Genomic DNA, 23,629 nt, shown 5'->3' on the forward strand with positions numbered 1-23,629 from the left:
TTGAACACTATAATTTGCTCTACAAATATTAGTTATTATTTTGCTCTAAAGAATTCTATGAATTTGTGTATCACCATTTATGTTTTGTGCTAAACCTATGATGGAATAAAGAAAATGTTCAAACTAAATAGTTGGTGATATTTAAGTATTTAAATCATCTTTAATATTTCCACTACTTGTCATCTAATTTTGTACTTAAAAAGTGATAGATATAATTTAAACATTTTCAAGATTAGAAGTTAGCAGACTATTTTATTATATAGAAGTATTAGCTTAACAAATATTATGTTGATTTATGCTTCTTTAAAGAATGCCCTTAGTTTATTTGTAGCTAATTAATCTTTAAGAAAAGTGAGCTCATGCCAGCCGGGCACGGTGGCTCACGCCTGTAATCCCAGCACTTTGGGAGGCCGAGGCGGGTGGATCACCTGAGGTCAGGAGTTTGAGACCAGCGTGGCCAACATGGCAAAACCCCGTCTCTACTAAAAATACAAAAATCAGCTGGGCATGGTAACACGTGCCTGTAGTCCCAGCTCCTCGAGAGGCTGAGGCAGGAGAATCACTTGTACCTGGGAGGTGGAGGTTGCAGTGAGCTGAGATCATGCCATTGCACTCCAGCCTGGGTGACAGAATGAGACTCTGTCTAAAAAAATAATAATATTAAAAAGAAAAGTGGTTTTTGTTGTTTTTGACGGTTGGTTGGTTGATTTACATTTAGTTATATGGCTATTTCTTCAGCAAATTTTGTGATTGCTATACTAGATTTTTTATAATCCATTCAAAAAGTGACAATAGTATTTTAGCTCTTTTGGTGAAATTGCTCATTTGTTCCTCTAATTGTGTACTAGCCTTAATTTTTTTCCTCTTTCTTTAATTTAGCATGCCAGAAAGTATTGGTGGATCTTTTGGTATCTTTGATGAGTTCAAGAACATGTTCAGAAGAGCTAACCCTTCTTTTGAGAATATTTCTAGAGAAATCTCCTTGCACAGTAAATATGCTATAATCTTTACATTTTTCACTGATAAATTCTTTCACTTATAATTTTTAATAGAATGTATTTTTAATTATTTAGAAATGTTACTAAGCTCTTTTGATGTGACAATTGGTATAGTCAATTTCTTATTATTATGTGTGAAATGCTCAATTATTTGCATATATTTTAACCATTTCACTTCAATTTTGATTAACCAGACATATCACTTAGATTATCTTTTCTTTACCCACCCCATCTCCAATTTTTGTGCTTAGAAAAGCTGAATAATTTTAATTACTAAAGAGAGCTTAATTGTGAATAGTTATAACCATCTTAGGGATTATCCTTCTCAAAAGGTTATTATCCACTATACTCTTCAGTTATTGTCTACACTTCCCCTTTCCATTGGTGTGGCTTAGTGTCTTTTAAACTATTATTTGCTAGGAAACCCATTTTTTATAATGAAACCTTGACTAGAAGCATAAGCAAATAAGACAGAAAACTTTGGAGCTACTTCGTAGTGGGATTTGGATGTTCCAGAGCCCTGCCCACTTTATCACCCTGCTCCAGTCCCAAGGTTCCTAAGGGAGCTCTGTGGAACATGGGTTAAAAACCACTAGTGTAGATCATTGAAAACTGGCTGCTATATTTGTGGAATGCTTTTTTATTACTTCTTCTAAGTATATTTGTCATTATCATAATCAACATCAGGTGTTATTTTAAGCATGAATAGGACATTGTACTAGGTTAATCTTTTTTATTTTTTTCCTTCTCTCTCCTTAGTCATTGTTCTTGCCTTTAATTAAATGTGCATTTCCTCTTGTATTTTCTATAAATTCTACATTTCAGTTTAACCAAAAACTTGTAATATAAATAAAAGTTTAAAACCTTGTTTCAGTTTGCCAAACACAGATGAAAGAAAATTTACTTGATATGAAAAAAATCATGTGAAATAAATTGGAAAGCAATTGAATACTCAGTTTTATGAAGACAGTCATGCTCCAAAGTCAGAAATCTGGAGAATATGTAATGTCTCTGGTTATATCTCTGATTTAAAAATAATTGGGAGAAGAACCATAGTTTACTTAGAAATAAACATTTTTCGTTAGTAGAAATGATTCTTGATATAAGTATTATTTTTAATTTAAAATTTAAAACCAAATCATAACTATTAAATCTAAATATGTATCAAAAAATCTAGGTACCCCATAAATAGATGTACTTACCATGTATCCACAAAAATTAAAAATAAAAAATTTTAACAAAAAAACATCTAAGGCAGGGCACCATGGCTCACGCCTGTAATCCCAGCATTTTGGGAGGCCGAGGCGGGCAGATCACCTGAGGTCAGGAGTTCGAGACCAGCCTGACCAATATGATGAAACCCCGTCTCTACTAAAAATACAAAAATTAGCTGGGCGTGGTGGCATGCACCTGTAATCCCAGCTACTCAGGAGGCTGAGGCAGGAGAATCACTTGAACCTGGGTGGCAGAGGTTGCAGTGAGCTGAGATCGTGCCATTGCACTCTGCCTGGGCAATAAGAGCTAAACTCAGTCTAAAAAAAAAAAAAATCTAAAAATGAAACAAATTAACCACAAAAGATTACATATTTTAAGAATGAAGGCTGGGCATGGTGGCTCACGCCTGTAATCCCAGCACTTTGGGAGGCCAAGATGGGTGGATCACCTGAGGTCAGGAGTGCGAGACTAGCCTGGCCAACATGATGAAACCTTGTTTCTACTAAAAGTACAAAAATTAGCTGGGGGTGGTGGGGGTAATCCCAGCTGTAATCCCAGCTACTCCGGAGGCTGAGGCAGGAGAATAGCCTGAACCTGGGAGGCAGAGGTTGCAGTGAGCCGAGATCACGCCACTACACTCTAGCCTGGGCAACAGAGTGAGACTCTGTCTTAAAAAAAAAAAAAAAAAAAAAAAAAAAAAAAGAATGAAATCTGTTTCATATTTTATCTCAGCTATGAAAAAATGAAAATTTTAAAGATGTGGGAGATAGGAAGGTATTTATATAGGAATACTGATATGTATGGGTATGTTTGTATTTTCATGTATAATGTAAATTTCAAGATTATTATGTACTTTATTACATGATTAGAAAGTTTCATTTGTTTTTCCTTTTCTCTAGAAAATTCTTCTCCTAGGTATTCTGAAAATTATTGAAAGTGATACTACTATGAGCCCTTCACAGTATCTAACCTTCCCTTTACTGCACACTCCAAATTTAAGCAACGGTGTTTCATCACAAAAGTATCCTGGGATTTTAAACAGTAAGGCCATGGGTTTATTGAGAAGAGCACGAGTTTCACGGAGCAAGAAAGAGGCTGATAGAGAGAGTTTTCCCCATCGGCTGCTTTCATCTTGGCACATAGCCCCAGTCCACCTGCCGTTGCTGGGGCAAAACTGCTGGCCACACCTATCAGAAGGTTTCAGTGTTTCACTGTGGTTTAATGTGGAATGTATCCATGAAGCTGAGAGTACCGCAGAAAAAGGAAAGAACATAAAGAAAAGAAACAAATCATTAATTTTACCAGATAGCAGCTTTGATGGTACAGGTATGATGACCGGATTATCTGATTTGTACACGAAGAGTTTTCAGACTGTAATTTTCCTTGAGCAGTAAAAATGTAGTAGTGTTCTTAACACTGTTAACATGTTCTTCACCTTAAATGCCTTAGTGATGGTAGGTCCTGACTTATCAAAGCCTGAGTTGTCATATAGCCTTGAATATCCATTACAGATACTTTAGTTTTTTATAGGGGTGAAGGGGACACCACAAATACAACTTTTTCTGGGGTCATCAGCCCCTAGAGTTCTTTATGGAACTTCTTTCCTGGTCCCATTACTGGATTAGGGTGGCTCCTGATGTTAGAAAAGGATAAACCCTATAGCTGCTTTTCTTTCTGTTATTTCCCAGCCTCTGTTAGACAGTCCGCATTTCATTTTCTTTCTTTTTTTTTTTGAGGCAGAGTTTCGCCCAGGCTGGAGTGCAATGGTGCGATCTTGGCTCATTGCAACCTCCGCCTCCCAGGTTCAAGCAATTCTACTGCCTCAGCCTCCCGAGTAGCTGGGATTCAGGCGCTGGCCACCATGCCTGGCTAATTTTATATTTTTAGTAAAGATGGGGTTTCACTATGTTGGCCAGGCTGGTCTCAAACTCCTGACCTCAAATGATCTGCCTGCCTCAGCCTCCCAAAGTGTTAGGGTTGCAGGTGTGAGCCACCTGCTTTTTTGTTTTTGTTTTTGTTTTTATTTTTTTTTTGAGGCTCATTGCAACCTCTGCCTCCCAGGTTCGAGTGATGCTCCTGCCTCAGCCTCCCAAGTAGCTGGGACTACGGGCGTGTGCCACCACGCCCGGCTAATTTTTTGTGTTTTTAGTAGAGACGGGTTTCACCGTGTTAGCCAGGATGGTCTCAGTCTGCTGACCTTGCGATCCGCCCGCCTCAGTCTCTCAAAGTGCTGGGATTACAGGCGTGAGGCACTGCACCCGGCCTGTGAACGTCCTTCTCTCTTTTATTTCAAGTTCTCCTTCTCATGCCGTGTCTTACCTCAGTGACCCTCCCCTAGTTCCTGTCACAGAATGTTTAAATGCATCAGCCATTCTCCAACATTAGAATAAATTTCATTCCAGTTCCTTCTTTAACTGAAGAATTGCTATTATACTGCACCTTGTTTCTCATATGACTAGGGCAGAAAAAAACTGTTCATTGAAAAACAGTTTATGGTGATGGAAAGTGAAGTAGGTGGGATAATTCTTAGGGCCTATGGAATGAATGAAATGACTGGATGAGACAGATGTTTAGGGCTTTATATGTACATGGAGATGCAGCCCTCAATTCCACAAATCTTTCATTATTCATTATTATTAGCTCTTCATTCCACAAATCTTTCTCACCCAGTGGAACCTCTGTTTTAGGACACTATGCCTTCACTAGAATTTTCTGTTGTGGATTGAATTTTGCCACCTAAGAACTGATAGCTCTACATGTGATAATATTTATTATGATGCTATCTAATGTGCGTTGAGTGCTTTCTGTATATATGTCACTTTGCTCAGCTGTTTCTATATACATTTTTAATATTAACAAGTTAGTAAGTGCTCATACTATCTGTATATTTAGAGGAAGTTAAGTAGCATGACCAAATTATATAGCTGGTAAGTGAGGAAAAGGAATTGAAACCCACCTGTTTTTAATTCCAGAGCCTTGACATTGCTACTATACTATAAGCTATGCAGATTGCCTTCTCATGTTTTAATGGAGGCAATCTCAATGTAAACAGTCTCTTATAAAATGAATAAATGTACATAGTGACCTGAGAAAAGTAAATATTAGAAAGTTTTGTCTTAATTTTTTATTTTAAGAATATATTAGAAAACATATTTTAGAAAGATGATTTTGTATAAACACTTAAAAATAGTAGACATGTATAAATTTTTGAAGAGAGATAAAGAATATTTTGCTGTGATACCACATCTTTTACCTCTAACTGATGCCTTTGGACAAATTAACCTCTCAGCGCCTCAATTCTGTCACCCTATGTATATTTACCTTATAAGATGGTTGTGAGCATTAAGTTAAATATTTGTAATATTCGTACTCTATAATTCCTAGGTACACACTGGTTTTGTCCTACTCTTTTATTTGTACAAGTTCATATTTGGTATGGAACATTTTTAAAATTTCATGTCAGATATGAGTTCTCTATACATCTTATATCTTGGTCAGTAGCCTCAAAATAATCAGTTACTTTAACTCTTCTTTTTTAAAACTATTGTCATCACTACGGGGAGTATTTTTTTTTTAATATCGGTCATGGTTTTACCTGTTGAAAAATAGCAACTAATACGTATGCAGTCTAATAAGCAGTAGTGTTCTTTAAAAGTCTGAACCTTTGGACATGCATTTTGTATTATGATATAACATAGCTTTATATAAAGTCACAAGTATTATAATGACAAGTAGATCACCATACATCTTCAGGTAGTGCTGTGTTTTAAAAGATGAGAAAGAGGAGTCAAGATGAATAACCAGATAGCCCAAACCTGTAAGCATTTACCCTAGCTTGCCTTAAAGAAACACTAGAGATTCTGAATCACTTAGCAATTATATTCAAAGACCACTCACCAGGGAATATAAATTATGAATATATTCAAACACTAGAGTTTTTCCTTAAAATTTGTAATATGAAAATTTTTAAAAATCATGCCATGTGATAATTCTAGAATGATTTTTGGTAGTGTGAGACAATGACACACATTGACAGTGATGTGTGCTCCCTGGACCAGGGTCAGGGAAGTCATAGTGACCCAATCCAGCTGAAGAAAGAAGCTTGGTACACATTGTAATAGGTTGTCACATAGCAGTCTGGTTATGCCCACAGTTGTCCTCAGTTATTATACATTTTTAAACATTTAATAACTTTTAAAGTACTGAATTACCATTTTTCATCCCTTGTGCTTTTTTGGAGTTAACATCTATACTCTGGAAATATGGTTGTTTAGAACAGATCAGGCTCAGACATTCTGGGTAGGTAACCTACTACAAATGAACAAACGTGCTTTGTATTCTTGTAAATTCACTTTTCTACTCAATTGTTATGAACCATTTTACTGATCATTTTAACATCTTTTTCTTATAGGGAGCGACAGACCGGAAGGTGCAGAGTACATAAATCCTGGTGAAAGACTCATAGAAGAAGGATGTATTCATATAATTTCACTGGGATCCAAAGCGTTGATGATCCAAGTGTGGGCTGATCCCCACAATGCCAGTTTTATCTTTCGGTATTGATTATCCTCAGCCTCCCATGAATAGATAATGTATTTAAATAATTTATGTAAGAGACATTAATGTGAAATCTGCTAATAAAATTTCATTATAGCGAAACAAAAAGTCTCATTTAAAAATATATACATTCTAACAGCTATTAATATCACTTTTGTAATAGTGTATTATTCTATCCAAAAATCCATAAAATCTAAAATACATTAATTCTCGGCTGGGCGTGGTGTCACACCTGTAATCCCAGCACTTCGGGAAGCCAACGCAGTCATATCAGCTGAGGTCAGGAGTTTGAGACCAGCCTGGCCAACATAGTGAAACCCGATCTCTACAAAACAAACAAACAAACAAAAACTGCAAAAATTAGCCAGGCATGATGGTGCATGCCTGTAGTCCCAGCTGTTCGGGAGGCTGAAGCAGGAGAATCGCTTGAACCCGGGAGGCAGAGCCCAGATCGCATGCCACTGCGCTCCGGTCTGGGTGACAGAGTGAGACTGTCTCAAAAAATAAAAATAAAAATAAATAAATAAATAAAATACAATAATTCTCTGTTAGATTTTAGATCAAATACTTATTGAAGTCTTGTTCTATGGAAATATTCTATCAGATTGTAATGGTCTTAAGGTGTTATTAACAAACATGTTTTCCACGTGGGTTATATATTTAATAGGCATTACCTGATAAGCTTGGGTTCTCCTTGTTATCTTGTCCTTTTATAATGTCTCATTTATTAAGTGGTATAGATACAGGTCTTTTATTTGTATTGGGTATGAATAGTATGATACTATTTGTCTAAAACTCAAATCTAAACAAACCAGTATGTTATTTAGAAATACCTACCTTGTAAATGTTACAAACATTACTAGATGCCTTATGTACGTTATCTCCTCATTCTTTTAGTAATTCCACAAAGTAGATTAGACCTCCAATACAGTCTGGTATTTAGACATTTATATTAATTTTTCTATGAACCAAATAATACATTGTAATTTCTAAATGAGCGATGACTATATAAATAGTAATAATATATATATTTTTACAAACTGAATTCTGAAAATTATTGCCTAAATTATGACTACCAGCCAATGAGCCCAATCTATTTCAGTTCATGAATTGAGGTAATAATAGAATAACTAAGTAGCTTATGGTATAAAACGAAGACCTACTGACTTTTCAAGCACTTTAAAAAAAATAGAACTGATTTTTAATCTTACTTAAATATTTAGAATTATAGTTACTATATATGTGTTAAATACTGAGGTCAGAATTTTTATCTTTTCAGCCTATGCCTTTTCTCTTTTTTTATAGTGTGTGCATGGATTCAAATGATGACGTGAAAGCTGTTTTACTAGCACAGGTTGAATCACAGGAGAATATTTTCTTCCCAAGCAAATGGCAACATTTAGTACTCACCTACTTACAGCAGCCCCAAGGGAAAAAGAAGATTCGTGGGAAAATCTCCATATGGGTCTCTGGACAGAGGTAGGAAGCATTTTGAGGAAATGCATGTCAATCTCAGTTACACTGTTATGTTTCATTAGTCTATTATAACTTCTGAAACAGATTACAGAAAATTCTAGGTTTTTACTACAATAAAATTTACTATACTTACAAATCTGTCAGAGTTGGACTTTTTTTTCCTATTGGTCATTTTCATGCAGAATAAGCCTTCTGTAGAAGTGACTGTTAAAAATTAATATTTGGGTTTGGGGAGCATGCAGATACCTAGAAATTTAGACATTTATGTATAACTATATATGAAAGAACAGAATCTATAATTTCATCCCGCAAGTCCATATATTGTAAAACTGAAGCCATGATAATTATTTAAATTAAGTGGCTAATAAGGTTAATACCTAAATTAAATTAGACTTTCAAAAGAAATTAGAATGACTAGTCTATGTATAAGGTGATAGATTCAGATAGAGTGCTAGAAATGTAGCAAGTGATAGATTCAGGGAGAGTACTGTATGATTTTTACCACATAGGAGAATTGTGAGCCAAGTTAATAAGAAACGTCTTGTGGAATATCGTAATGTAAAATTTTAGCCTGTAGGAATTATAAGGTATCTTCGATTTGTAAGCATTGGGAAGTATTGTATTGAATGAAGTAGCATGAAAGAAGATGAGAATTTGAAACTGTAATGTGGCATGGTAGAGGATTAAGCTGGTTGGATGAGTTTAAGTTGAATAATGAGCAATACAAAAGAATGGGCGTGGTGAGACTACTTAGCAGGCTTTGAATGCCAAGCTGAGAAGTCTAGATTTAATCAAAGGGAACATAATATATTGCATACTTATTATGTTGCAGATCTTTTGCTGGATGCTTTATATACATGATCTAATTCTCTCAAAAATCCCTCAAAGTAGATTAGACCATGGAAATAACATATACCCTTAACACAGATTAACCTATTTTTATTCATTCATTTGTTCATTCATCACATTTATTGAAGAATCACAGTGTTTTGAGCACTTGATGTATTAATAAGGCCTGGGGGACAGTGGTAAACAAGATGGACACATTCCCTGCCTTCCTGGAGTCACAGTCTGGTGAGGAATCAGACAACAAGCAAACACAATTAAATGAATATTTGCAAATGATGACAAATACTGTGAGGTCCATGCTTTAAAACCCTGAGACAGAAAATATCAAGTTTGACACTAATGATGGATGGATCAGGGAAGGCCTATCTAAGAACAGGGTATTAAAGCTGAGACCTGAAAGAGGAGATGGAACTTGCCCTGTGCAGGTGAGAGGAGGACAGTTTGAAGTGGAGGACTGGGCATCGCTGCAGGAGGCTGCAGCAATTGATTGCTTATAGCCCTCCAGCCTCAATAATAGAGGGAGACAGGGAACAGGGGCTTGTGAATCGCTTTACAGTCCATGGTGTCTACCACAAGCAAGAACATGCTTTGGAAATAAGAGTTCAGTTTTGTATTCATTTTAAAAAATCGTAAAAATACATAATTGAAGCCTAATTTCCATGTTCCATATCCAAATAAAATACAGTCTGTGACAGTCTCGATCTTCACACCTGCTGTGGCAGCTGTAGCCAATCAGCAAATTTGTTTCCAGAACCTATAGTTAAATCAGATAGAGCTGGGTCTGGAGTTGTAAGTAGAGAGCCCCTGTCTCCTCCTAGACACTCTCCTCTCCATTTCTTGAGCTTTCAACATATGCCAGGCACTGCATTAGACACTTTATACAGATTACCTAATTTAATCCTCCCAGCAATACTATGAAGTAGGTATATTATTATCCAAATTTTACAGATGAGGCAACTGAGACCTAGAGTGACTTGCCCAAACTCTTGCCACAAGTAAGGGGTAGAGCTGAAACTTTAACCTAAACTCTGACCCTAAGGAGGGCCCATGTTTTAAAACCCTATCCTTTACTGCCCCTGCAGCCTTTTTCTGAATTATGTCAACTGACAGGTATAGGAACCATAAACTATTAGACATGTTCAGAATGAGAAATTAGATTTTTATTGTGGACAGTCTGAAATTAGTAAACATAGTCACTTGATTCACACATCACTCTGTTTTTTTACCCACCCACTTAGGTCTACATTCCTTTGAGAGAATTGTTTGCCATTTGGCACAAGTTAATTTCATTGGTTAACAGAGCAAGTGACCAAGAACAAATATTTTATTCTGTTGACTTAAACTTGGTGCTATAATATCTTCATCACCTTATAAGCTATAGAATAATTTCTAGGCCAGGCATGGTGCTTCATGCCTGTAATCCCAGCATTTTGAGAGGCTGAGACAGAAGGATTGCTTGAGCCCGGGAATTGAAGACCAACCTGGGCAACATGGAAAAACCCTGTCTCTACTAAACATAAAAAATTAGCTGGGCATGGTGATGCGTACCTGTATAGTCCCAGCTACTCAGGAGGCTGAGGCAGGAGAATCACCTGAGCCCAGTAAGTCAAGGCTACAGTGAGCCATGATTGCACCCTTGCACTTCAGCCTGGGTGACAGAGCGAGACCTTGTCTCAATTAAAAAAAATAATAATAATTTCTAAAAGAGTACATTTGAAAAGGCCTTTTAAAATAAGGTAACAATACTGAAAATGAGTTAATACTTTCTTAGTTGTTATTAACAGCTTACAAATATGGCAGAAATATTTGGCACATGGTAGATACTTAATATTTGTTTAATTCATTTTGCATTCATCCTGCAGTAGGTTTTCTTTCACCCTTAAAAACACTATTTTATTTTTATTTTATTGTTATATTTTCATTTTACTTTAGTTCTGGGATACATGTCAGAACATGCAGGTTTGTTACATAGGTATACATGTGCCATGGTGGTTTGCTGCACCTATCAACCCATCATCTAGGTTTTAAGCCCCACATGCATTAGGTATTTGTCCTGATGCTCTTCCTTCTCTTGCCCCAACACCTGCTGACAGGCGCTGGTGTGTGATGTTCCCCTCCCTGTGTCCATGTGTTCTCATTGAAACACTCTTATTTTTTAAAATAAAAAAATTTAAAACTATTTTAAGTCATAATGCCACTAGATGGCGATAGAGGAGTTTCAGTCACAGCCATTTATTTGGTCAAGGAGAAGTATGTCATTGAACATATCTCACATCTTTCCTTTATTAAAAAAAAAAAAATTAAAATAGTTAAGTTTGTCTGTTATATGTGAAACAGAGAGCCTTAGGCAAAACTTTTAAAATAAGTATATACAAAGTTGGATTTCTCATTAAGAGCTACCCATGTTAGCTTATCCTGTCTTCATCTTACAAATTTTATTTAGACTTTGCCTTTATAGATTACCCTTATTATCTTAAAATAGAGTTTAAAACATTCCTAAACTAGGGGTAGAGCTCTGTGGTTTCACTAGTTGATGAAGTCCTCCCTGCTTTGTGTGTCTTTCTGTGAGAAAGCTTTATTTTGCCTTTGCCAGAACTCTGTCTTTTGTAAGCATTCCTTCACCGTTATCCATGAAGCAAAAGAGACTAATCAAAAGCTGTGTAATCACTTAGCATTAAGAAAACAGAAAATGCAGAAAGCATTGACATTTCAGTGGCTAGACAGAAGAAATTTTGAAGAAGTTATGTTTTTACTGATTAGTTTTCAGAGGCCTCATAGATGACATAACATTTTTGGAATGTCATGGATTCCAATTTTTGGAATTGTTTGTCAAGATGGGAGACTTCTTGGCAAAATTAAGGGGAGGTGGTTGGTTTGTATCTGTAAACCAGGAAGGTGCATATGCGGAAGTCAAATGGCAGAGAAAACTTGCAACAAATGTCTCATCACATTTCCCATGGCCTGCTGTGGGATCATCAGGTATCTCTGTTTGGCTCCCCTCTTTCTGCAGTACCTTTGACCAAGAGACAAACAATTAGCCCTCCTCTTGTGCCCCAGTGCCAGCTGGTAATGACCCAAGAAAATTGTTGAAGAATTCTCCATTGTTAAATATTCATGCTTTAAAAATACTTAGTACTAGTACTTCCTAAAGTCGTTGCTTTAACTTTGTTTTTAATGTAGGAAGCCTGATGTTACTTTGGATTTTATGCTTCCAAGAAAAACAAGTTTGTCATCTGATAGCAATAAAACATTTTGCATGATTGGCCATTGTTTATCATCCCAAGAAGAGTTTTTGCAGTTAGCTGGAAAATGGGACCTGGGAAATTTGCTTCTCTTCAATGGTGAGTGAGCCATGATTGCACCACTGCACTTCAACCTGGGCAACAGAGTGAGATTTTTTCCTTTGAAACATTTCCAGTTTTTTTTCTCAGTTAACAAGTATTAAACTAAGTAAATTAACCTGGCTAAAATATGTATCTCTGTTCCTTTACTTGTGTTTAATAAGTACTGTATTTCCAAGACTCTAAGATACACTTTTAAAATATTTTAACATTTTTGTAATCTAGTTGTGTCTTACAATTGATACATACATTTAATATAAAAATGTATTTCCTCCACCCTCAAAAAAGAAAATCTCATATTAAATTAGTGTTTTTTTATACTGGATAATGTAGTATCGTGACTAGTAAACTTATCTTGGTTGTCTCCTTTATAATTTTATTATTTCTTATACAAATATCAAATTTTAGGGAAAAATGAGATATATGATTTTTAAAAATATGTCCTTAAACCTGATACATAATAGCATTCAGACAGTGTTTATTGACTAAATAGGAAGGAATAAAGATATTGATTCAAATTTTAGTTAGAAATGGAATTTACCAAGATACAGCTTCCATTATTTAAAAAAAAAAGAAAAAAAGTAAAATAAATCAGAAAACCTGTTTTCTGGCTAAGGAGTAAATAGAAATATTATGATTTAATTAAAAGCTTCATGATTAACTTTATATACATTAATTCATCTTCCATCATAGTTGGCATAGGTTATTTTCTCATTACACCAATTTGGAAATTGAGGCTTTATCAATTTCATAAAATATAGTGAACAGCTGAAAGAATCTGGCCAAAAAAAAAAAAAACTCCTGGTTTCTTGCTTTTTATGAAAAATTCTGGTTAGAGTGTTTTAAATCACTAACTTTATTTTTCTGCTATTCAGGAGCTAAGGTTGGTTCACAAGAGGCCTTTTATCTGTATGCTTGTGGGCCCAACCATACATCTGTAATGCCATGTAAGTATGGCAAGCCAGTGAATGACTACTCCAAATATATTACTAAAGAAATTTTGCGATGTGAACAAATCAGAGAACTTTTTATGACCAAGAAAGATGTGGATATTGGTCTCTTAATTGTAAGTTTTAATTTTATAAGTTTTAATTTTATAGTAACAACTGTATTTAGGTGTATTTATTGAAATGTATAGTTATGAATTAGATTTCTAAAGATTTTCATGTGGTTCCTTAACATTTTCTTATCTTAGAATTATGTTTTTTTCTGAAAAAAGTTGAAACACTTTGACCTTCTTTCAAAATTTGTTTCAGGTTTTATATTTATGTCTCCATTTCCTTGAAATTATATTTCCATAAAAAGTTTATCAGTTTATTTTATTTTATACCTACTAATTATTCAGGAAAAATGTTTATGATACAGTGAAAATAACACTTGTTAGTTTGACATACTCCTAAAAAATGTTGCTCTTTATATTTTCTTTCCGTACTTATAAATAAATAATATCCATTTATAATGTTAGTTTTAGTTACGTATATTCAGGTCTTAGAAAACCTACTCTTTTTTATTTTTTATTTATTTTTTTTTTTTAAGAGACAGGATTTCATTCTGTCACCCAGGCTTGGGTGTAATGGTGTGATCATAGCTCACTGCAGCCTTGAACTCCTGGGCTCAAATGATCCTCCCACCTCAGCCTCCCAGGTGGCCGGGTCTACAGTCAGGCACCACCACACCAGGCTAATTTTAAATTTTTGTAGAGATGGAATCTCGCTATGTTGCCCAGACGAATCTCAAACCCCTGGCCTCAAGCGATCCTCCCATCTCAACCCCTCAAATGGTGAGATTACAGGCATGAGCCACCATGCCTGGCCTAAAAAACGTATTGTTTAATATCAGTACAGATAGGAATTTTGCTTTCAAAGTATTGCTAATTCTGCTTACATGAGACTCTATTGATTTTTCTATATTATTCCAATATTTTGTTCTACTGGTATACAATTTAGGAGCTAGTGGTGAGGTTTTTCGTTATAGCAACTAGAAAACTGAGCCTTCATAGTCTTAGAAAATCTACTAAAATCTGGTAGATCTGGCCATGAAACTGGGTTCCTCTTTCTCTTGCTTCTTGTGAGAAGTACAGATATTTCCTACTTGAAGGAGACTACTGTTTTGGAATGTATTTTGTTGTTGTTGTTGTTGAGTTGTGGGGAGGGTAGATGTGGTTGTCAGTAATTATTGGGTAGTAAGGGCCAGAGATGCTAAATGTTCTACAGTACATGAACACTATTATACAACAAAGAATGATCCTATCCTAAATGTCTCACCATTAAGAAAACATCGTTTAGGGAAATGGTTCCTCAAACCTGAGTGTGCACCAGAATCATCCAGAGGGCTTGTTAAAATATAGATTGCTGGTCCAGAGCTTCTGATGTAGTAGGTCTGAAGTGTGACCCTGGAATTTACATTTTTAATAAGTTCCTAGGTGATGCTGATGCTGGTTGAGGATCACACTTTGAGAACCTCTGCCTTAGGGAGATTGAGGAGCTCACACAGATGTTTGTTCAAATAGTAACTTTAACTCAGTAGTTTTCAGTTAATGCATTAGTTTTCATAAAAAAATTTCCCTAATCCTTTTATTTTTCCTGAACGGTATATAGGTCATATAAGTTACAAAACTCAACATAAATTATCATGAATGAAAATTCTGAGGGTTTTATGTGAAAACTATTTTTAGAGAGCAAATTCTTTAAGCCCGATTTAGTAATTTGGGAGTTACAAGTTTGTGAGAGAATGGTCAGGGAGAAGGGGTACCCTCGGCCGGGCGCAGTGGCTCACGCCTGTAATCCCAGCACTTTGGGAGGCCGAGGCAGGCGGATCACCTCGGGTCAGGAGTTTGAGACCAGTCTGGCCAACATGGTGAAACCCTGTCTCTACTGAAAATACAAAAACTAGCCGGGCATGGTGGCAGGCACCTGTAATCCCAGCTACTCAGGAGGCTGAGGCAGGAGAATCGCTTGAACCTAGGAGGCGGAGATTGCAGTGAGCCGAGAATGCACCATTGCACTCCAGCCTGGGCAACAAGAGTGAAACTCCATCTCAAAAAAAGAAAGAAAGAAAGAAAAAAAAAGAAATGGTACCCTCATGTCAGAGTGTGGTGTCAGATTTCTGATTGAAACTACTGTAGGTTTGAAACTTTGCTTTTCCAGCATAATCATACACAACAGAGAGTATAATTGGTTTAGCTGGTGCACAGATACACTGGATGGCACGTCTGATTGCTGTGGGTCATAAATAAACCTCAGGCCAGGCTCCTGTTTGTAATCCCAGCACTTTGGGAGGCTGAGGCAGGCAGATCCCGAGGTGAGAAGTTCAAGACCAGCCAGTTTGAGACCAGTGTGGCCAACATGGTGAAACCCCGTCTCCACTAAAAATAAAAAATTAGCTGGGTGTGGTGGCATGCACCTGTAATCCCAGCTACACAGGAGGCTGAAGCAGGAGAATTGCTTGAACCCAGGAGGCAGAGGCTGCGGTGAGCTGAGATCATGCAACTGTACTCCAGCCTGGGCAACAGAGCAAGACTCCGTCTTGGAAAGAAAGAAAGGGAGAGAGAGAGAGAGAGAGAGAGAGAGAGAGAGAGAGAAAGAAATATCAAAGCACAAGGCCCCCATCTAGTTCTGAGAGAAGACACTGAATCTATATGATTTCCTGAGCCTGAATTTGGCATCCACTACCACTAAAACCACCTTAAAGTACACTATGGACCAGACACCAAGGTTCATACCTATAATCTCATACCTATAATCCCAGCACTCTGGGAGGCACAGGCAGGAGGATCACTTTAGGCCAAGGGTTTGAGACTAGCCTGCAACATAACAAGACCATGTCTCTACCAAAAAAAAAAAAAAAAAAAAAAAATTGGTGTGGTGGCAGGTGCCTGTAGTCCTGGCTGCTTGGGAGACTGAGGTGGGAGAAGCCCTTGAGCCTAGGAGTTCAAGGCTACAGTGAGCTATGGTCATGCCACTGCACTCCAGCCTGGGTGCCAGAGCGAGACCCTGTCTCTAAGAAAAACATACATTCTGCATTTAAAATTAACTTTAATTTTTAAAATAGTTTAGGGAGTCTTGACAGGGAGCCACACACTGATGGAAACTATCCTTTGCCTGGGAGAAATATTTGAAGTTCTATTTTATTTTAGTTCGGTGTGCTGACTGTTGACAATCCGAAATTTTATTCCAGTAGAAAGAAAGATCTAGTTTAGAGTTGCTTTTAAATAAATAGTCAGCCCATGAGCAAATGCAGAGCAAAAATTTCAGAAAAGTTGACCTGACCCTGAGTTCCCAATATTTTTAAGTGCTTAGAATAGTGCCTGGTATGTAGTAAGTGTGGTTTAAGACTTAGTTGATATTAGTAGTAATAGTATAATTTAATATTTATTCCAAACCAAACAAAGCTGGAATCCTTCTCAACCTTGGTGTGATCTATACAATTGATCACTGCTAAATAAATCACTGATCATTTGCTTTGTGGGAAGCAGCCTTGCTTCTAATGTTTATCTTTGTTTAGTGTAGTAGCTGTTGTTTTTTAAACAAAGAAAAGGATCAGTTGAGTGTGTTTTCACTTTGAAATACTTACTTGCTAGTTGATAGCTTGCATTTTAAACTTTGTGTCATTACTGAATGAAAATATTTGTGTTTCAGGAAAGTCTTTCAGTTGTTTATACAACTTACTGTCCTGCTCAGTACACCATCTATGAGCCAGTGATTAGACTTAAAGGTCAAATGAAAACTCAACTCTCTCAAAGACCCTTCAGCTCAAAAGAAGTTCAGAGCATCTTATTAGAACCTCATCATCTAAAGAATCTCCAACCTACTGAATATAAAACCATTCAAGGCATTCTGCACGAAATTGGTGGAACTGGTGTATTTGTTTTTCTCTTTGCTAGGGTAAGAATCACTGGTTATAGTTTTGTCTAAAGAGAAATGACTTATTTATTATTGATAAAGGATTTCTTTTGGACCACACGAAAAAGCTACACTCAACTATATTAAACTTTTAAGATAAAAAATTACATATTAAATATGTTATTAAGCTTTCAGCCATAGATGATTCAGGTTTCTTCTAATTTATGAATATTTTAGAAGTTTTCTATTAACCAAAAATGCAATTAGTACAATTAAATGTTAAATGTACAAGATTTTAATTTGAAAGGAGGATACTTTTAAAAATAAAATTTATGAAGCTTTTATTCCTTAAATGTTTCCAATGCGTAGGAAAAAACTAAGGGTCAGCAAGTATGTTTTTTTTTTTTTAAAAAAAACAAAACTTTAATTTGTTTGGGTTTGGAGTTTTTTCAAAAAGGAGAAATACAAAGTTTGCCTCAGGCCATACGTACCATTTTAGAATAAATCATTTAATTATCTGTCCTGATACAGAGTAGACAGTAATTATAGACTATTTCAGGGATTGCTGAAACCTATATTAGGGAGCACAAATAGTCTCACTTTGGTAAAAATCATTTCTACTTTCTCTGGGTCCACATCCCTGTTTAATTAAAGCAGCTTTGATCTTCCTTCATCCTCGGAATGCCATCTTCATTTTATCCCGAAGTATAACTTCTGCAACATTATCAGGTTTTCATAGTCTCCCTATCTAGCTTTCTTTAATGGAAGCATCTTTGATTAATTTTGCAATAAGAAGCATATGAGCATTTGTTGTTGTTAGGGTTCTTACAAATATTTTGTTAGCATTTGATCCCCCATTCTCTGTAATCTGTCTTTTCTTCTTCACCTCTTCTTTTTTCATATTTTTTAAATCTACTGTCTAGTTGAATAGATTCTCTCCTAGTGTTTTAAAATCAAAAGCCCTTTAACTCCTCACCAATATTTTGTGATCTTTTGTACCACTGTATAGTTTCAAAATGTATATCCTTGTTTTCTTCTCTTTCATCAAGGTATTGAATATAATTTTGTTAGTTACATAAAGATTGGATCTTAGATAAAATGTTTACATTTTTATCTTTATATGTTTAATATCTTGCCAGTAAGACTTTTAAAGTATGTTTCTAAGTCTAAAACTTAGAAACCTTGTTCAGTATCCTTCCTCCTCCCCTACAAAAATAAAATTCAGTGTCCTTAAAATCCTTACATGCATAACCTGCCTTGTGAGCCTGGTCTCTACAATCCAGCCAAAGAGGCAACCTGCAGCTTCCTAGATGTACTCTGAACTTCTAATTTAGGGCTTTACCCTTCCCCTGGCTGTGCCTTGCCCCCAGCCACCCCTTTATTCCTGCTTCCAGGATTTGGCTCTCCTAGGCCATCTTATCTCTGTGTAGCCTTCCCCTAAACCAAGCAGAGAGGGGTCAAAATGGTTTCTGTGCTCTCCTGGCATACCTATTGTCTCATTCTTCTTTGGCCTTTAGCGTGATAATAAGTATGTGTTTCTTATGTATATAGTAGTTGTCAGAAAGTGTTGGTTGAAGTAAATTGAAGTACAAGGCACAACGTGGTTTTTAGCCTCTTACCTCTTTGACAGAAAAGTAGACCCCATTGGGAACAAGTATCATGTATTTTACTTCTTTTTATCTCCCTTACCACATAATGCAGAGCCTGTTTGTCTGTTGGCTAATTTATCAAAAACTTATGACACTTCAGATCACTAGTTATAAAATGCTACTGACCGCTAAGGTTGTTCATGTGAATTGTATACTAGAGCATATGTAAGAGACTATAGAACATGGAATTTATGCCTTACTCTCAGTTTTGTTTATTCACAATCCTTAAATAGGTAGAGTATGAGCATTAAAAAAATACTTTGTAGAAACTACTGGATTGATGTTACATAGTGGAAGATTATAAACGTTACATTTTTACTCTCAGCAAATTGGGAGAAAACTATATCCACCCATTTTTTTTTAGGTCATTGAACTCAGTAGCTGTGAAGAAACTCAAGCATTAGCACTGCGAGTTATACTCTCATTAATTAAATACAACCAACAAAGAGTACATGAATTAGAAAATTGTAATGGACTTTCTATGATTCATCAGGTGTTGATCAAACAAAAATGCATTGTTGGGTTTTACATTTTGAAGGTATGTCTTCATAAAATTTATTTTTATAGTTTCATATGCAATGATACTCATCTCATCATCAGAGTCTTCCAATAATAGTTTTGTGTTTCAGTTATTCCTGAAGAAAATGGAGGAAACTTATTAGTGTATAGTTAATAAAACTAAGGTATTCTTCTAGTTCTTTTCATCATTTAAATAATTACATTTTTCTTTTCTTTAAAGCATTTTTTAAAAGTAAGAAAAAATAAACTCATTGAATTTTAGATCTGGGTGGGCCATAGATATCTCCCATGCTGTCCCCTCATTCCATAGATTAATAAGATCTTTGCTTTAGCCCCCACCATTATGGCAGAGAACCCAGTTCTCTAGACACCTAGAGGCATACCATTCCATTAGGCACTGCTGCTACAAGTTAGTTTTTAAAGTCACAGATATTCGTGCTCATTTTTATTATCCCACTATCATCATATATTTAAATACTTTTCTAGATAAAAGCATTTGGTAACATTGTGAAAATATTTCTCTCTGAGATTTCTAGTACTAAGGGAAAAGATGATTGCTTTACCCTTGCCCCCACCCCTACCTCTTTAAACTGCAAGATCCATACATTTGTGGCATGAATCCTTACTACTTTTTTGAAAAGGTTTTAAAGCCTAATAGAAGATTAATTCAATTTAAAACATAAAAAATGAGTGCTGTTTGTTTTGCTCCATGTTTGAACCTAAGTACTCGCTTAAAAATATTTGTAAGTTTGGAATTTTCTATTTATCTGAATTGTTTTACAAAACAAGTTAAAGATATTTTGTGAAGTGAATTATTTACTAGCTTTCCTTTGAATTTAATGATTGCTAAAATTGAAAGCTTAATGTTTCTGTTGAACTTTTTGATTAACCAATTACTAATGCATCTTATATTAATGCTAATTTTCTATAGACCCTTCTCGAAGGATGCTGTGGTGAAGATATTATTTATATGAATGAGAATGGAGAGTTTAAGTTGGATGTAGACTCTAATGCTATAATCCAAGATGTTAAGCTGTTAGAGGAACTATTGCTTGACTGGAAGATATGGAATAAAGCAGAGGCATGTAATATGTACCTTTTCTATTTTTTATTGTGATAACATGCATATAACACAAAATTTACCATCTTAAGCATTTTTTAAGTTTCGGTTCGGTGGCATTAAGTGCATTTACAGTGTTGTCCAACCATCACCACCATCCATCTCTGTAAATCTTTTTTGTTTTGTAAAACCAAAACTTTGTACCCTTTAAACAGTAATTCCCTGTTCCCCCTCTTCCTCTAGCCCCTGGAAACCACCATTCTGCTTTTGACTAAGGATCTCATATAAGTAGGATCATATAGTATTTGTCTTTTTGTGATTAGCTTATTTCACTCAGCATAATGTCTTCACGGCTCATCTGTGTTGTAGCATATGTCCAAATTTCCTTTTTAAGAATGAATAATATTCCATTCTATGTATTTACCACATTTTGCTCATCCATTCATCAGTTTAGAGATACTTAGATTGTTTCCACATTTTAGCTACTGTGAATAGAAGCGTGTACTCGTTTTTTTGTTTGTTTTTGTTTTTGTTTGAAATGGAGTGTTACTCTTTCGCCCAGGCTGGAGTGCAGTGGTGTGATCTTGGCTCACTGCAACCTCTACCCCCAGGCTCAGATGATACTCCTACCTTAGCCTTCCAAGTAGCTGGGACCACAGATGTGTGCCACCATGCCTGGCTAAGTTTTTGTATTTTGGGTATAGACAGGGTTTCACACATGTTGGTCAGGCTGGTCTTGAACTCCTGAGCTCAAGTGATCTGCCTGCCTTGGCTTCCCAAAATGCTGGGATTACACACATGAGCCACCACCCCCAGCCAGCATATTCTTTTAAATATTTATCTAATCATTATTCTGAAGGAAATAATTAATTACTTTAATGTAATGTTAATTATAAATGGAAATCTGGCACTTATTTTCCATGCAAAGTTTTGAACAGCCATGGGGAACGCTGAGCTGGAGAGTCAAAATCAAACTTGGGCTGGCTAAGAATACTGCAGTCAGGCAGGAGCATATGGGCTTATTTGGATTAGTCGAAGGCTTGCATTTACCATAAACTCTGAAAGGGGAGCCTGCTAAGAGTCAGGGGAGTCAGGTCCAGGAGAGGGAAATGGATACACTTCTAACTAGGGGAGCCACGCTGGCCAGGGGAAGGCTTCATCGTAAGTATAAAGTAAGCAACATAGATTGATCTTAGATGTAGACACTACATCTCAGCACCTAGAATGGCTGGTCTGGTCTTCACAAGGACCCAGTCAGGGAATGAGTATAAGGTTGTTTCCTTTCTGCCCCAGTTTTAAGCAGTCGTAATGGTATAGGTTCATACAGCCTTCTTAGTTCTAGTGTAGACTGTTTGCTCTAAGTGTGGCAGGGTTCTAGTAGGTATTGGTGATTTTTGCAAGAAAAAGAAAACTAGATTGTCTAGAACTAATTAGAATATAACAAGATTATCATCAAATATTATTATGGAGCAATTCAGAATATATATACCTTTAGAATTTTTTAAAAAATGGTTTTTCCCAACTTGCCAACAGTCCCTAAAAATTTACACATTACCAGTAATGAGTTGTGAGGTTGAAAAAAGACTCCTTTTTTTTTTTTGGAAACAGGATCTCACACTGTCACCCAGGCTAAAGTGCAGTGGTGCCGTCTTGGCTCATTGCAACCTCTGCCTCTCAGGCTCAAGCAGTCCTCCTACCTCAGCCTCCCAAGTAGCTAGGACTACATGTGTGCACCACCATGCCTGGCTATTTTTTATTTATTTATTTATTTTTTTGTAGAGATGAAGTCTCACTATATTGCCCAGGCTGGTCTCAAACTCCTGGGCTCAAGCAATCCTCCTGCCTTGGCCTCCCAAAGTGCTGGGATACAGGCGTGAGCCCCCACACCTGGCAAAAGGAAAAAAAAAAAAAAACCTTTTCTAATCTATTAGTAATAAAAATAAATTTAGTTCAGATATGCTAGAGGAAAGAGAATTTTCTATTCTTCCTATAGAAAATTATATTACAAAATTGTTATATGAAGAGGCAATTAAAGAGTATGCAGCCACAAAACAGAGAAAAGTATTTTGAAAGGCATGTCCAACAGCCAACTAACTATTACCATGTTCCTGGATTTTGTGATATTTATAGTACTTTTCAGTTTTTAAACTTTGTGATTTGTTGTGATTCCTTTTCTCACTCTGAATAAATATTTAGTTTCAGATCTAAAAAAACAAAAGATAGATAAGATAGATAGATTAAAATATGTGTAATATTGCAAGGGAAAGCAAATAATTATGGGGATAGCATATGTAAACAAATTGGATCAAAAGCAGTATAAATGTGTAATAAAGAATATGCTCAGTTGCAAGTTGGAAAATCTAACTTGGACAAAGTTGGACCAAGTGCTTCAAAGAGCAGGCAAATGTGGGGTTGTTTGATTTTAAAAGAAACATTTTTAAATTGAATTTGAAAGTGATAAGACACATATTACTTCTATGGATTTGAAATAAGGTTTTCTTATGTAATTAATTATTTTTGAAATAAGTCTGGTTTTTCTTTTTTTGTTGTTGCTATTTGTTTACGTTGGCACTATTTTATCTTGGTACTACTTTTCAGATTGAATCATGTTTTCATACTTTGGCTGCCTTGTCTTCTGGTTTTCATGTGGCTTTTTCTTTTAGAACATCTTGGCTCTATCTTAGAAAGAGAGAGACCCTGGGTAGAAGAGTATGATTAAGTCTATCAATATCTTGGTTCATTCTTGCCAGATAATGGCAGGAGAAATAGTAGGCTCTGCAACCCAAGCCAGTTAATTTTGCTTTTTGTTAAAAGGTTTATTGAAAGGTCACTTAGGATGATAAGATGAAGGGAAGGTTATCTTTCAATATTAGTTATCAGTATAAGATCTCTTTTTTTCTCTAGTATTATGGACAAGTTAAGATTGATTCAATATGGGAGAAGCATTTTAAGACACTGTCAAAGGATGCTAACTACTCTTTGAAGTGCATAGTTTGTAATCATGCAGAGAATTCTATTATTTGAACTTGAAAGTAAATTTAAAATGCAGAATTTTCACATTGTCCATGACTTTTTGATTTAGTATGATTTGCTCTAAAATTATTTGGTTAAATGCTGCATATGC

General features: G+C 35.8%; 1 protein-coding gene across 1 annotated transcript in view; it reads left to right on the top strand.

Moving 5' to 3' along the window:
• LYST (lysosomal trafficking regulator) overlaps nucleotides 1-23,629 on the top strand; it is a 200,111-nt gene that overhangs the window by 73,655 nt on the left and 102,827 nt on the right. The window contains exons 11-19 of the mRNA XM_015126904.3: nucleotides 880-989; nucleotides 3,113-3,539; nucleotides 6,625-6,769; nucleotides 8,076-8,249; nucleotides 12,276-12,436; nucleotides 13,312-13,502; nucleotides 17,074-17,319; nucleotides 19,291-19,464; nucleotides 20,377-20,526. Of these exons, the coding sequence (XP_014982390.3) occupies nucleotides 880-989; nucleotides 3,113-3,539; nucleotides 6,625-6,769; nucleotides 8,076-8,249; nucleotides 12,276-12,436; nucleotides 13,312-13,502; nucleotides 17,074-17,319; nucleotides 19,291-19,464; nucleotides 20,377-20,526 (1,778 nt within the window). The remainder of the gene's footprint in view (nucleotides 1-879; nucleotides 990-3,112; nucleotides 3,540-6,624; nucleotides 6,770-8,075; nucleotides 8,250-12,275; nucleotides 12,437-13,311; nucleotides 13,503-17,073; nucleotides 17,320-19,290; nucleotides 19,465-20,376; nucleotides 20,527-23,629) is intronic.

The sequence above is a fragment of the Macaca mulatta genome, chromosome 1 (assembly GCF_049350105.2).
Source record: "Macaca mulatta isolate MMU2019108-1 chromosome 1, T2T-MMU8v2.0, whole genome shotgun sequence".
In the NCBI taxonomy this organism is placed as follows: Eukaryota; Metazoa; Chordata; class Mammalia; order Primates; family Cercopithecidae; genus Macaca; species Macaca mulatta.